A 12,834-nucleotide genomic window follows, 5' to 3' on the forward strand; every position below is an offset into this window, starting at 1 on the left:
AAGCAGCGGTGGCAGCAAGTTGCGCGCATACTCACCAACACAGGTTGAAAGGGTTCCTAACGTACTTATATCACATAAGCTTAATATTTCTTCAACGGACAAGCTTGCACTACCAGGAAACGGCCTTCGTCACCCGACGGGTGCCTCCCGCTTATTCAAGAGTGGCCTTGTAGCTGACCAGAACCAACCCTGGGATGCATTCTCCGGTCCTGGACGGAGAGTATCAACTGAACAGCGTCGACATTAGCCGTCTCGCGTAGCAATGCCATCCGATCGCAATGGGGAGGCCTATGAGACGAAGGGCCACTCCCGCAACTGGTCGCAGGCCGCAAAGGGGAGTACTGACACCACGGGTTCCTCACGGGTCAAGGAGAGGGGAACCCGGCCGCCATCGCAAAAAGCCATGCTTTCACGGGCCCTGCAGAAGGCGAACACTGCAGTTCAGCTAGATAATGCACAAAATTTCGAAGGCGCGAGGCATTCATATGCTGAAGCATGCGAGCTGCTGCATCAAGTGTTGGCTAGGACATCCACCGAAGAGGACAGACGAAAGCTTGAGGCGATCGTGAGTCAACAGTATCATTCTTTGACAGGCATGTGACCCAAGCTAACCAGACTCAGCGTCGAACATACACTAGTCGAATCGAAGAACTCGATCAAATGGTTCCCGTTCAGCAAGTCACAGAAGGCAAAGCACTTCCAGCTAGACCAGAAAGCCTGGGATTGCGCTTGAACCCCACCTTACAGTTCAATGACGACGACGAAGGTTTCGAAGAGACGGACGGGCTGGAGACTGCGACCTTGACTGGGATATTGAAGGAGGATAATCAACATGCTACCAGCTACAGTGGCTCTGGTCTGACCATTCCACGAATGCAAGGTTTAGGGGAGCGACAAAGGAGCTCATCTGCAAGGTTACCGGAGCAGTACCACTTGCAATCCTCCTTCTCAAGATCACCGCTTCGAGAGCGTGCATCAGATGATCAACTCATCTTCCAGATTCCCACAGATGACGCATACATGCCACCACCACTCTCACCGCGACGGCCCGCCTCACCCAAGCTAGACAGCCAAAACAGCCCTGATGGACCCATCAAGTCAGACTTCTCTCTCTCAGCAAGACGAACTAGCCAGAGTGCTCGACATGTTAGAGACTCGAGTCGGGAGTCAAATTCGTGGTTGGACCCAATTGACGAGTCTGGAGGGTCTACAGCGTCCTCTATTCATTCCAGGTCATCTTCCGCAGTTGATAGGCGCAAGCACATTCGTGCTCCGAGTGGCGCTACGGAAGCAGAGTTTGACGCAGCGTTGGACGCCGCAGTTGAAGCAGCCTATGATGATGGGTATGAGCAGACCGGATTTTCGGACCCAGAAATTCATGGCTCAGATGATCCAATTATAGCGAAAGCCTTACGAAAGGTCGAGCTAGCCAAAGAACGTGTCCGCCAAACGGAGAGAGAGGCTCTCGAACAAGCCAATAAGAGAGAGCGGCTTACGCAAAGCCAAACTGAACAGCAATCCGATGAAGATGTCGTATACGAAGACTTCTTCGACGATGGATCATCAGACGAAGAGGAGCGCATCCTTGACGAGATAACTCGAGACTACTCGGTTAACGATTTTGCCTTCAATCTAGCATCTCATCAGACTGCAGCTAGAACTTCGGGCTCTAGTGACTTGGCCCAGTCGTCCTGGCAGACATTCGTCACCCCAACAGATGTCGCAGGTGGTGACGTTTCCTCCTCGCTAGCCGATCCTACTGCAAACAACTTTCCGAGTGTAGGAGGCCCTGCAGTCCCGCCTCCGGCACAGGCTTTGCCTGAATTGCCTAGTAAGAAGCCTTTGCCAGGTGCGATGGCACCGCCAGCGCCTGGACAAAGTGTGCGAAGCAGGCGGATGTCTGGACAAAATCCTAAGCAACTAAAGATTGAAACTGCCAAGCTTGCAAAATATGGGGACCCTGACAGGCGTTATAGTGTCGCCCAAGCATCGAGTGGAATCCATGGGGTAGATTTCGACCACACTGACCTCGACGGACCTCCTGATGCTGACGCGGATGGCCCAATGGCCCGGCCATATTCACCGCCTGAAGGCATCAGTCCAACCCAACCAGTGCCTCCTACGCCTCCGCTCGGTCACTCAAGAAGCCGGGACAGTGAAGATTTTACGGGCAGCCACTCTGGCTCCCCTTCTTTTCAACCTACACTGAGGAAGAACTTTTCATCTTCAAGTTTAAGAAGCATTAAAAACCGGAACATGTCTCTATCGAACTTGGACGATGCTTCTGACATGTCTCCCAGTACCCCATTGAGTAACGCTTTTGGCATCAATGGCCGGCATCCGGCAATGCCCACATTGCCGACACCCTTGGCAGCTGCATTCAAAGAAAAGTTCACACCAAGCTCTGCTGGGGGTCTTTATCTGTTTGATGATAGCCTTCATTCACCGCAGAGCCCGGGGTCGCCAAATGCACTTGAGCCAGATGCTCCAATTTCCCTAGAACCGTGCCCAACAGACTACATGCTTAGGCCGTTTTGGTTAATGCGATGTCTATATCAGACTCTTGCTCACCCCCGGGGAGGATACCTAAGCAATAAGCTATTTGTTCCACGCGACGTCTGGAAGGTGAAGGGAGTCAAAATTCGGAACGTGGAGGATAAGGTAGCAACATGTGACTACCTAACAGCTGCACTCCTGAAGCTAGCGCGAGTCGACACATGCGATGCGGATGCCGTTCTCGAAGAAATGCAGGCCCTGGAAGGTATTCTTGAACAGGTCCAAGTCGGGCTGACGCGAAAGTTGGGCACGGACGTGGGTGTTCAGAACTCCAGCATGCTATTTCGAGATGCGTCGAATTCGGCAGAGCTTGAAGCAGCAATCAGCGTGCCGCGTTCAGCCAGTGTCTCGGGAAAATCCTCATCTTTCTCGTGGCGGAGGCTGAGGTCCAAGAACTCGGCAGCGGGCTTGAACAACTCTTTCAATGCCAAAGGCAATGGGGTAGAGAGCGGCAAGGAATCTCCGGGCTTAGAAACCTTGCCCATGACGGAACACCCAACAAGTCGCCCCTCAAGGAGGGATCCGAGCAATGCGCAATTCACGGGGCCGAATGCGAATTATATGGGATCACTGGCTCGACTGTTCGACGCCGCTCAGACGATTGGTAAGCTAACCCATGGCCTTTGCCACGTGTTCCTCTGACTTACACTCGAGGTTCAGACCAAATTGCACGCCAAGTTGAAGATCCAGGACTGAGGCACGCCGACAAGACACAGGTTGGCCTCGAGCTTTGCACGCGACATGCGGCCGAGTTTTTTGGCTTCTTCATCTGCCGATTTGTGCTATCTGATTTGAGTCTGTTGTTGGACAAATTCATCAAGAGGGGAAGCGAGTGGGTTCTCGCCTAAGCCAACGAAGCATTAGCATCGGTACGAACTGTCCATATGCGATGACATGGAGGCATGATTTTAAGAGTTCACTGAGAGTGGCTGAAGGAGCTGTTGACATTACGTTAATTACGTTAATCAAGAGTCCGGGTCAGAAGGTCAGGACCCATTGGGCTACGATGGAAGCTGAAAATAGATGGAATGGCGACTATTCGTCTTTGCAAGGCCACTTGCTGATTCTGGGTTCGAAGGTTGCAGATGCCACAAAATACCACGAGATACCACAACATATTCAACGTTGAAATGGAATTGATTCCTAAGTTATAGAGAGTCCCAAGGTGGTAGGATGGCTGACTGTTGAGACACGTTGTCGAAAGGTGAGCTTTTCTATCAGTTGGACATCAGCCATGTGTACCTTATGCTGTCCAACCACCAAGCCCATGGATCTGGGACAGGCTCTGTCGTCAGCAGCTGAGGCATCGGAGGCAGGTGGCACACCTCAGTCCGAGCCCCAAGGTATAGAGCCACCCAACAAATGGAACCAATCATCAGGGTGGACCGGCCAGTCGGGTGCCCATCTGTGACCCACATGAGCTTGACTTCCATTGCCGCTAAGTGTCCGTACCTACGCTACTAAGGTATGGATACCTACACCTACCCAGTATAGAGGTACCTAGGGTAAAATACCTTAAATAAGGTACCTTATTATATCACGTAATTAATAAAAAAAAATAGAAGTTATTTATTCTTTCCTCTAGTTTATTTAATCTTGATCAAGTCTGATATTAACTAATAAATCTTGTACTCTTTTTTCTGTTTTGTTTTCCTAAGGTACGTTGAAGTTGAAGGTTGCTTGTATATGTGCCACTTTTTTTGTCAACCGCGTGCATAGGTAGGTAAGTGCACCGTTCCTCCTGTTCATGCTTCTGGCGAGAAAAGTCGCACTGGTTCAATGAGTTGAACGTCGCCGACTATAATCGACGTTTCTTCACCCCCCGCTCTTGAGACATTCGAACCCCGAGTTTGGATCTGCTCGATGCTGAGAAACACAGCTTGATGCGTGGCCCCCCAACGACGAGCGTGCGCTTTACGCGGGACCGTTTGGTCGGTATTCCACGCCAACTGCAACGATTTCCCTCGTCGAATCGGACAAATTGTTCTAGCAACGTCTTTGCGCAACAGTCGCAGCGATGGAAGACGTCGAGATGGAGTGGTATTGGGCATGAAAAATCGTTTCACTGTGGCACGCCGACCTTTGCGAAGCCTGCGGCGCCGTTACGTTCTGCTCTTGAGGAGCGAATACTCTCCATTCCCATTGAACGATACCGCAACTTTTGTATCGTGGCCCATATCGACCATGGAAAAAGCACGCTTAGCGACCGTCTATTAGAGATCACCGGTACAATATCTGCCAGCGACGCCAACAAACAGATTCTCGTGAGTTTGTTCTGGCTGTAGGGGTAGCCGTACGATGTGGAGTACGCGGAACTAACGGTCTCCCGCCTCTTCGCAGGACAAGCTGGATGTCGAACGTGAACGGGGCATTACTGTCAAGGCGCAGACTTGCACCATGATATATAACTATAAGGGCGACGACTACCTGCTGCATCTGGTTGACACCCCCGGCCACGTCGACTTTAGAGCCGAAGTAACGCGATCCTACGCGAGTTGTGGTGGTGCTCTATTGCTGGTCGACGCCAGTCAGGGTATTCAAGCCCAGACTGTTTCTAATTTTCACCTTGCCTTTGCCCAGGACCTTGCTCTCATTCCTGTCGTCAACAAAATCGACATGCCCTCTGCCGATGTCCCGAGGGTCCTTGAGCAGATGCAGACGTCTTTCGAGCTGGAACCTTCCACGGCAGTCCTTGTATCAGCTAAGACTGGCAAGAACGTGGCCAACATTTTACCCGCCGTTGTAGAGCAGATTCCGCATCCCGTTGGCCAAGTTTCCAAGCCTTTGCGGATACTGCTGGTGGATTCGTGGTACGACAATTTCAGGGGTGTTATCCTGCTTGTACGCGTCTTCGATGGCCAGGTGAAGGCCGGCGACAACCTCATCTCATTCGCCACCGGCCACAAATACACCGTTGGTGAAGTAGGGATACAGTACCCCAATGCTGTCCCACAAAGTGTCCTTCGCGCTGGGCAGGTCGGCTATATTTACTTCAATCCTGGTATGAAGCGGATCCAGGACGCGAAACTTGGCGATACTTTCACCACTGTCGGTTCTGAGGACATCGTCCAGGCGTATCCAGGCTTTGAGGAACCAAAGCCTATGGTCTTTGTCGCGGCCTTTCCCACCGACCAGAGCGACTATACGCGTCTAGCAGATAGTATCAGCCAGTTGGTTCTCAATGACAGGAGCGTGACCCTGCAAAAGGACTATTCGGAGGCTCTAGGGGCAGGCTGGCGGTTAGGCTTTCTAGGCAGCTTACACTGTTCTGTATTCCAGGACCGGTTGAAACAGGAACATGGCGCCAGCATTATCATCACGGACCCGACTGTGCCGACTAAAGTTGAATGGGCTGATGGGACCGAGACGATTTATCAGAACCCGGCTGACTTCCCTAGCCAGGATGAGCACCGAATGCGTGGCGCAAACGTTTTGGAACCGTAAGTTCACATATTCTTTTGCTGCCCCCAACCCCCCCGGTTGACCTTGTGACCTTTAGCTTCGTTACTGCTACTATGACTCTTCCGGAAGAGTACCTTGGTCGTGTTATCGAGCTTTGCGAGAGTGTGCGTGGCGAGCAAAAGAGCTTCGAATTCTTCCATGCCACGCAGGTTATTCTCAAGTACGATATTCCTGCGGCTCAACTTGTCGATGACTTGTTTGGTAAACTGAAAGGCGCAACGTGGGTTTACACCCCCGACAACCACTTTGGGCCCTGTTCTAACAACTAGAGTAGAAAAGGATACGCAACATTAGACTACGAAGACTCTGGCTGGCGAGCGAGTCAGCTCACGAAGCTGCAGCTTCTTGTCAATAAACAGCCTGTTGATGCCATTTGCCGTGTCATTCATACGTCCCAGGCCGAGCGTCTTGGCAGGCAATGGGTGACTAAACTCAAGAACCACGTCGATCGACAGATGTTTGGTAGGTACTTTCTCCAGAATACAAGCCTTGCGGCGATACTTTCTGACAAGGCTCTTCGCAGAGGTCGTTATTCAAGCGGTGGCGGGGAGGAAGATTGTTGCACGCGAGACTATCAAGCCATTTCGAAAGGATGTACTCGCAAAACTACACGCTTCTGACATTACGCGCCGGAAGAAACTATTGGAGAAGCAGAAGGCTGGGCGCAAGCGGCTTCGCGCCGTAGGCAATGTTGTCATTGATCAGTCAGCTTTCCAGAGCTTTCTCTCTAGATGAGCATGCCTCGGCTATGTTGTCGAATCCTAAATATGTTTGTATACAAAGTTGAAAGAAATGGTTTCTATTGGGACCATGCCTACTATAATGTGGATGGGTAAATTTGGTGTCAAATAATGATCATATACTTGTTGCAGGATATTCACTAGCTCGTCGTTCATCGGCTCCTGCTGCCCGAGTGCCCAGATTGCAGGAGGTGGCCAGGTCAGTCTTCACATGTTCCCTTTGAATCCAGAGAACTTCGTTCCGGGGAAGAGTTGTGAGCTGAGTGAGACCATTGCGAACCTGGTTGTGCCTACGGCCACCTTCGATGTGCATGATGTCTGCTTCCCTTGATTCCGAATTGCCTGAACGCGATAATGGACAATCACATGTCTTCTAGGAGTGTCAATCATTTGAGCTAGCCTCGATGTAAGACTAGAGGGTTCTCTTTATAGTTGGCATCTTGGGCGAGAGGACATGACTGCTGCTTAATCTCTTGTGCTTCAGCTGCTAGGTTTGATTACGGGAGGAATTTCTGGGACTGGTAATTCAGACCCGATAACCACAGATTCCGTCCGCGACTTGCCAAGTCCACCACTTGAAGTTGACTCAGCTTGTCGCAGTTGGAAGGGCTTCTCCGGCTCTTGGCAGTGTTCAAACTCAAAGATCCTGTAATCGGCGTTGAAGAACCAATGACCAGTCACGCCAGCGCGGAGGAAGCCAGAATGAGAGACAACGAAGACGAGCTTCTCTTTGCGTTCATAGATGCTCTGTAGAGCCGACTGAGCTCGATCAAGTATGGCTTCCTTGGTGAAAGCATATTGAATGCCGGTAGGGGGCGTTTTGTTTGGGTAGACAGGGTCTACAGTGGAGAAGTCAATGCTCGGAAATTCGACCTTCAAGTCCACGATAGTGCTGCCGGTGTCACATGGTTTCGCAGAATTTTCTACTTCATAGTCAGTCACGTGGCATCAGAGAGCCTCGGGAAGCCTGCCCAACTACGAGAAAGATATATGGTTGGAAAAGGCGTTGATTACCTTGCCATCGAGCGTCGGCTTGAATCGGCATGCCCTTCTTGATCAGCCAGTCCAGCGAGAGAAGGGCTGTCTGGATCGTGCGCCTCATGGGGCTGACGATGATAACAGCATTCTCCTCATTGCCGAAACGCTGTGAGAGGTTCTCCTTCAGTTCCTGACATTGCTCCAGGCCCAGAGAAGATAGGTCAGGGTCATGGAGGTTCCAGTCCTGTGGGATGATGTCAGACTGATTCACACCTGTGAAGCTAGCCATTGGAAGACTCATCGTTGACATTGTGCAGCGCCTGGGCATGGCGGATGAGCACGACGGTCGGCGGCATATCGATGGTTGGACGGTGCCGAGACGATCGTCTGCTACAGGAGTATACTCTACAGATACTGGGAGCTATTTGTAGGACAATTGGTGAAGATGACTATTGCCTGTGTAACATGCACAATTAAGGTAGCTTTACGGTGTCCTAGGAGGTAACTCTAGGCGCATCGGCATTTCCAAAAACGGCAGTTCGCTAGCCGCCGTACCCATGGCGCGCAGTTGCTTCACTTACTGTAGAGCTTCGATTTATGCATACCTGCATACAGTATACCGCGGTCCTCAAACAGCCCATTTTTACCTAGGTTAGGTAAGGTCTTCTCGATACATACAGGCGACTAGGGTGTCGGTGATTGCGTACCTCAGAAACTTCAGATTACGTTGAGCATCAGCGATATCTTACCCACCTCACCTTGCCTACCTTACCTTAAGGTACCCTGAGTTACGGAGGTGGGTCAGGCGCGACGAACCCCTAGAAGCATCGCGTCAGAAAGCTTCCTGGTCCATCCAAAACAAAGCCCAGTACTATTCACAGGCTGCAGAACGAATGAACAGCACAACACGCCAACCGTAACCCGAATTCTTTCTTCGAACTGGGGTATCTGTTGTGGGCATGTCGGACGTCAACGAACTGTTCAAGGTAAGTTGGACCATAACTTCACGATCACATCCCTACTTACCGAGCACCCTAAAGTCTGGCAGTGCTGCCAAAAGGAAGCTTGATTCTGTGCGAGATCCCAGTTAGTACTTGCCTCCATTCTCCTTTTCTCCTTCTCAAAACTCTTTCCTCCGCAGAGAATACGAAGTGACAAACGAACAGATGAAATATACAAGTCAGCCAAGCTGAGTGCAGCTGACGCCGTCAGTCGACATGTGAGCGCAGTGGACACGGCAGAAGACGATAGCGACATCACTGCTGGACCGCAAGACCCACCCAAAGATGGCGAAGACGAGGACTACGGCCCAGAGATGGCCCCGGACGACGACGAGGGGCGTTTCTTTGGCGGGGGCATCACAAAGCAGGAGTCCGAGATCCTTGACTTCGTGGACGGCCACGGCGAGGAACCTTCTGGCCCCGAAAAGATCGATGCCGGCTGGGTGCGGAAAACGGCACTCAATTTCGAGAAGCGCATTACCCGGAACGCTGAACTGCGCGCAAGGTTCGCCGACGAGCCTCACAAGTTTATTGAAAGCGAGGCCGACCTCGACGCCGCCATTAAAGACCTCTCGATACTGTCCGAGCATCCCGCCTTATACCCCCAGTTTGCCAAGCTAGGATGCGTCGAGAGCCTCGTCGGACTGCTGGCCCACGACAACACAGATATAGCGATTGATGCCGTGGAAATCATCGGCGAGCTCATCGACGAGGACGTCAACGCAACGGATCAAGACTGGGATACCCTCGTGGATGCGTTATTGAACGCAGACCTCATCGGCTTGCTGGTGTCCAATTTCTCGCGACTGAACGAGGAGGACGAGTCCGACCGCGGCGGCATATACCACGCCCTCGGAGTTTTAGAAAGTCTGCTCTCCAAGACGGCGAACGCTGAAAAGGTGGGACAGCACATTACGTTGGTCAAATGGCTACTAGATAGAGCACAGCGCCAAGAGTCACCGGTGTCACAAAACAAACAATACGCCACGGAGATTCTTGACATCATTGCGAACACGTCACCAGCAACTAGGCGGACACTCGCCGAGATGGATGCTGTTGAGGTGTTGCTCCAGCTGGTCTCTGCGTATCGCAAACGGGACCCTGAAAAAGGGGGCGAGGAGGAAGAGTATATGGAGAACCTCTTCAATGCTCTCGTCTGCATTGTGGACGAGCCAGAAGGGAAGGCCAAGTTCCTCGAAGCCGAGGGCATTGAACTGTGCCTGATCATGCTCAAGGAGGCTAAGATGAGCAAGCAACCGGCAATGCGTCTTCTTGTGCACGCCGTTCACGAAGATATGAGCGGACAACTCTGTCGAAAATTAGTGGATGCCGGTGGGTTGAAGGTGCTCTTCTCCATGTTTAAGAAGACAAGCAAAAACCAGCGACTCATGACAGAAAGCCTCTTTGACGTGTTCAGGTCCTTGCTACGATTCTTGCCTGCCGACTCTGCCGAGAGAATCAGGACCTTGGCTAAATTCGTGGAGAAGGACTATGAAAAGCTTGATCGGCTCTACGAGTGTCGGAGGAGGTATAACTCTATGTTGGACGCGCAGCGCGACAAGATTCTACAAGAGCGAATTAGCATGAGCGCTGAGGAAGACGAGCTCTCGGAAAGCGAGTGGTTTATGAGGAGGATCGACGAAGGTCTTTACAGCTTCTGGAACATCGACGTTGTTCTGGCATGGCTCATAGCCGAAGATTCTGGTGCTAAAAGGAAGGTACAGAAACTCTTGGCCGCTGACGGCAAGGGTCTATCAGCCATTACGGCGACATTGGAGGAATACAGAGCTGGCCTTGATCTCGACAAGCCCGAGCACAAGGACCTGTCCGATATGCTCACCACTCTCATAGACTTTTTGCTTTAGACAGAATAAGGGGGTAACAGGCTAGGAAGTACAATTCTATTACGGCTACCTGACCTACGTAGGTGCGATTCTCCAAAGTCCTGACAACGCCGCTCAAGCAATTGCCACTTCGATCTACCCCTCCTGGCTTCTCACATCATCGTCAACTTGTGAAAGGTGTGTTCGTCCCTCTCCAAGAAAGAGCATCGGCTTCCTTTCTATTTGTATGCTCGGCACATCATATCCGATTCGCTCGCTATCAACATGTTTTGATGCCACGCGGCAGGCTGGTATTGGCTCATGCGGCAGTCGGCGCGACGGGCTTGACCTCAAAAACGGCCTTCAGGAGGTCAGCTACAACCTTGTCCTGGCTCTTCTTTCCAGCCCCCTGGATCTCCTTGATCTTTCCTTCGGCCTCCTTGTTCGCCTCGTCCTCAGCTGCTTTGTTTCCTTGGGAGTGCTAGACAGTTATCAGCATGAAATCTGCATAGCAGCAGCGTCGAAACCCGCGGGTTATATACCTCAGACTCGAACTTCTTGAACTCATCCTCCTTAGAGTTGCGGTACGCCTCGATTTCCTTCTTGGCCTCGTCTCGGGCTTCCTTCACCCGCTTCGTGCGGACTGTTCCGATCCTGTGTAAGCAAAACACAGTAGCAACACGCTTTACTAATCAGGCTGAAAACCTACACTCGCGGGCTAGGTATCGTCCATTCGTTAGCCAACAGGTTACTTTAGCATTCGTACTTGAGCATACCTTTTTGGACAATCTTGGAAGCTTCTCTCTCTGCCTGCATCGCTTAAGTTAGCATCAATTCGGCGCAGACTGTCGCGACGGAGTGCACGTACGTCCAAGAGGGTCTGGATACCAGCCGAGTTCTGGGCCGACTGTAGAGCGCCAAATCAGTTTGCTGCAAGTTGACGAAATGACGTCCCTGTTCGCATCGAACGTCCTCACCATTGTATGATAGTGTTACAAACGTAGGTAGCGAAGAAAGCGACGCAGAATAAAGGTGCGATACTGTACAGTTGGCCGTCGGATATCACTAGGAGCGGATGGAGAAGAGGTGTTGATAGCTGTAGATTTATGTAGTTCCACAATCTCATGTAACAGGAGGCGGCAAGGAAGGCTGAGGTGCGCTGGCGATGGAAGGAACATAAGGCGACGTACTACCTATGTGCCAGGGAAGGTCACAGTGCACAGCCGCAGCGCCTAGAGCACTGTACCTACTTCCGACCTCGACCATCCACCTCAAGCTCCAGGTTTGCTGAGTTCCCGACCGAGAGTGGGCTGCGCTTGGGGCTGACTAAGGTCATGTGCCAAGGTACCTGTTGTGGGTAAGTACCGATATCTGCAGGGCGGCCAAGTTAAGAGTGCCCTGGCACGCCTACACGGCTGGTAAGAGCGAGTAAAGTGGTAAGGTTAGTAGGTACGGTACCGAAGATGTCTTCAGTCCAGCAGTTAAGTAACGACGTTCATTGGCCCCTGCTTACCTTAGGTTGTTGCGGGCTAAGCGATTCCAGAGCACCTACCTCCCTGCTTAGTCGCCCCAGCTGAACCGACATCGCCGCCGCGGAAGCTCTGGTTCTGGAAGAGATTCAAATGCCGAAATCGAACCATTACCACCGGACATTTGACGATCCTCTCCTCCAGCCACACAGGTCTGGCATATCAACTACTTACACACGCCGTCCGCACGCTCAACCAACGCCTTCCAAAAATGTCTCGGGCGTCGAAACTCACTTTGGCAGCGACATCGCTATTCGCCGCCAGCACGATTGTCATTGTCCACTTCCAGCAGAAGTTTGAGAAGGAGGCATGTACCACCTTGGCGTAAAAATGCCCCTGCGAGAATTCGCAGCTGAATGATAATCCCTAGGCCATGCATCAAGGCGTCGTGCGCGATATTGAGCAGCAGCGCATCAAACGAGAGCGCCAACTCGACTTCGACATGCAGCGTGCTCTCGAGGAGGATTACAAGCGGGAGCAGACCGTCAGAGATGCTACGGCGCCCCCGCAACCCAGTAGCTGACGTTCTGTCTTGTGTGAAAGCAACGACTGGGCAATATAGAGACGGCTGAATCGAGGATAAAGAAGAAATTGCGACGCAATTGTATGGGACGGGAACAGGAGGACCTCGCAAACGATAATACCCTAGAGATTCCTCCCGTAATAGAGGATGAAAGGAGCTCAACAAATCATGTGGTCACGGCCTTGCGTTGCACCAAGGTCAACACCAGACTGCTGCGACATC

At 51.8% G+C, this 12,834-nt stretch overlaps 6 protein-coding genes across 6 annotated transcripts; 4 read left to right on the forward strand and 2 right to left on the reverse strand.

Moving 5' to 3' along the window:
• Positions 1-262: 262 nt before the first annotated feature.
• CORC01_10472 (MIT domain-containing protein) lies at positions 263-3,404 on the forward strand (the record flags this gene model as incomplete). The annotated part of the gene is made up of 3 exons (XM_022622100.1): positions 263-565; positions 622-3,160; positions 3,217-3,404. The coding sequence occupies 3 exons, from the start codon at positions 263-265 to the stop codon at positions 3,402-3,404; spliced, it is 3,030 nt and encodes a 1,009-aa protein (XP_022471390.1).
• A 1,035-nt stretch (positions 3,405-4,439) lies between these two features.
• CORC01_10473 (GTP-binding protein LepA) lies at positions 4,440-6,753 on the forward strand (the record flags this gene model as incomplete). The annotated part of the gene is made up of 5 exons (XM_022622101.1): positions 4,440-4,820; positions 4,897-5,996; positions 6,056-6,219; positions 6,313-6,480; positions 6,542-6,753. 5 exons carry the CDS (start codon positions 4,440-4,442, stop codon positions 6,751-6,753), a joined length of 2,025 nt encoding a protein of 674 aa, XP_022471391.1.
• A 485-nt stretch (positions 6,754-7,238) lies between these two features.
• Positions 7,239-8,037, reverse strand: CORC01_10474 (phosphoglycerate mutase; the record flags this gene model as incomplete). The annotated part of the gene is made up of 2 exons (XM_022622102.1): positions 7,239-7,681; positions 7,773-8,037. The coding sequence occupies 2 exons, from the start codon at positions 8,035-8,037 to the stop codon at positions 7,239-7,241; spliced, it is 708 nt and encodes a 235-aa protein (XP_022471392.1).
• Positions 8,038-8,695: 658 nt separating this feature from the next.
• Positions 8,696-10,602, forward strand: CORC01_10475 (uncharacterized protein; the record flags this gene model as incomplete). The annotated part of the gene is made up of 3 exons (XM_022622103.1): positions 8,696-8,722; positions 8,777-8,822; positions 8,903-10,602. 3 exons carry the CDS (start codon positions 8,696-8,698, stop codon positions 10,600-10,602), a joined length of 1,773 nt encoding a protein of 590 aa, XP_022471393.1.
• A 277-nt stretch (positions 10,603-10,879) lies between these two features.
• On the reverse strand, positions 10,880-11,540 carry CORC01_10476 (V-type ATPase; the record flags this gene model as incomplete). Its single annotated transcript, XM_022622104.1, has 5 exons — positions 10,880-11,041; positions 11,103-11,214; positions 11,327-11,370; positions 11,429-11,467; positions 11,538-11,540. 5 exons carry the CDS (start codon positions 11,538-11,540, stop codon positions 10,880-10,882), a joined length of 360 nt encoding a protein of 119 aa, XP_022471394.1.
• Positions 11,541-12,300: 760 nt separating this feature from the next.
• On the forward strand, positions 12,301-12,612 carry CORC01_10477 (uncharacterized protein; the record flags this gene model as incomplete). The annotated part of the gene is made up of 2 exons (XM_022622105.1): positions 12,301-12,400; positions 12,473-12,612. 2 exons carry the CDS (start codon positions 12,301-12,303, stop codon positions 12,610-12,612), a joined length of 240 nt encoding a protein of 79 aa, XP_022471395.1.
• Between the last annotated feature and the right edge of the window lie 222 nt (positions 12,613-12,834).

The sequence above is a fragment of the Colletotrichum orchidophilum genome (assembly GCF_001831195.1).
Source record: "Colletotrichum orchidophilum strain IMI 309357 chromosome Unknown Scaffold_104.1, whole genome shotgun sequence".
In the NCBI taxonomy this organism is placed as follows: domain Eukaryota; kingdom Fungi; phylum Ascomycota; class Sordariomycetes; order Glomerellales; family Glomerellaceae; genus Colletotrichum; species Colletotrichum orchidophilum.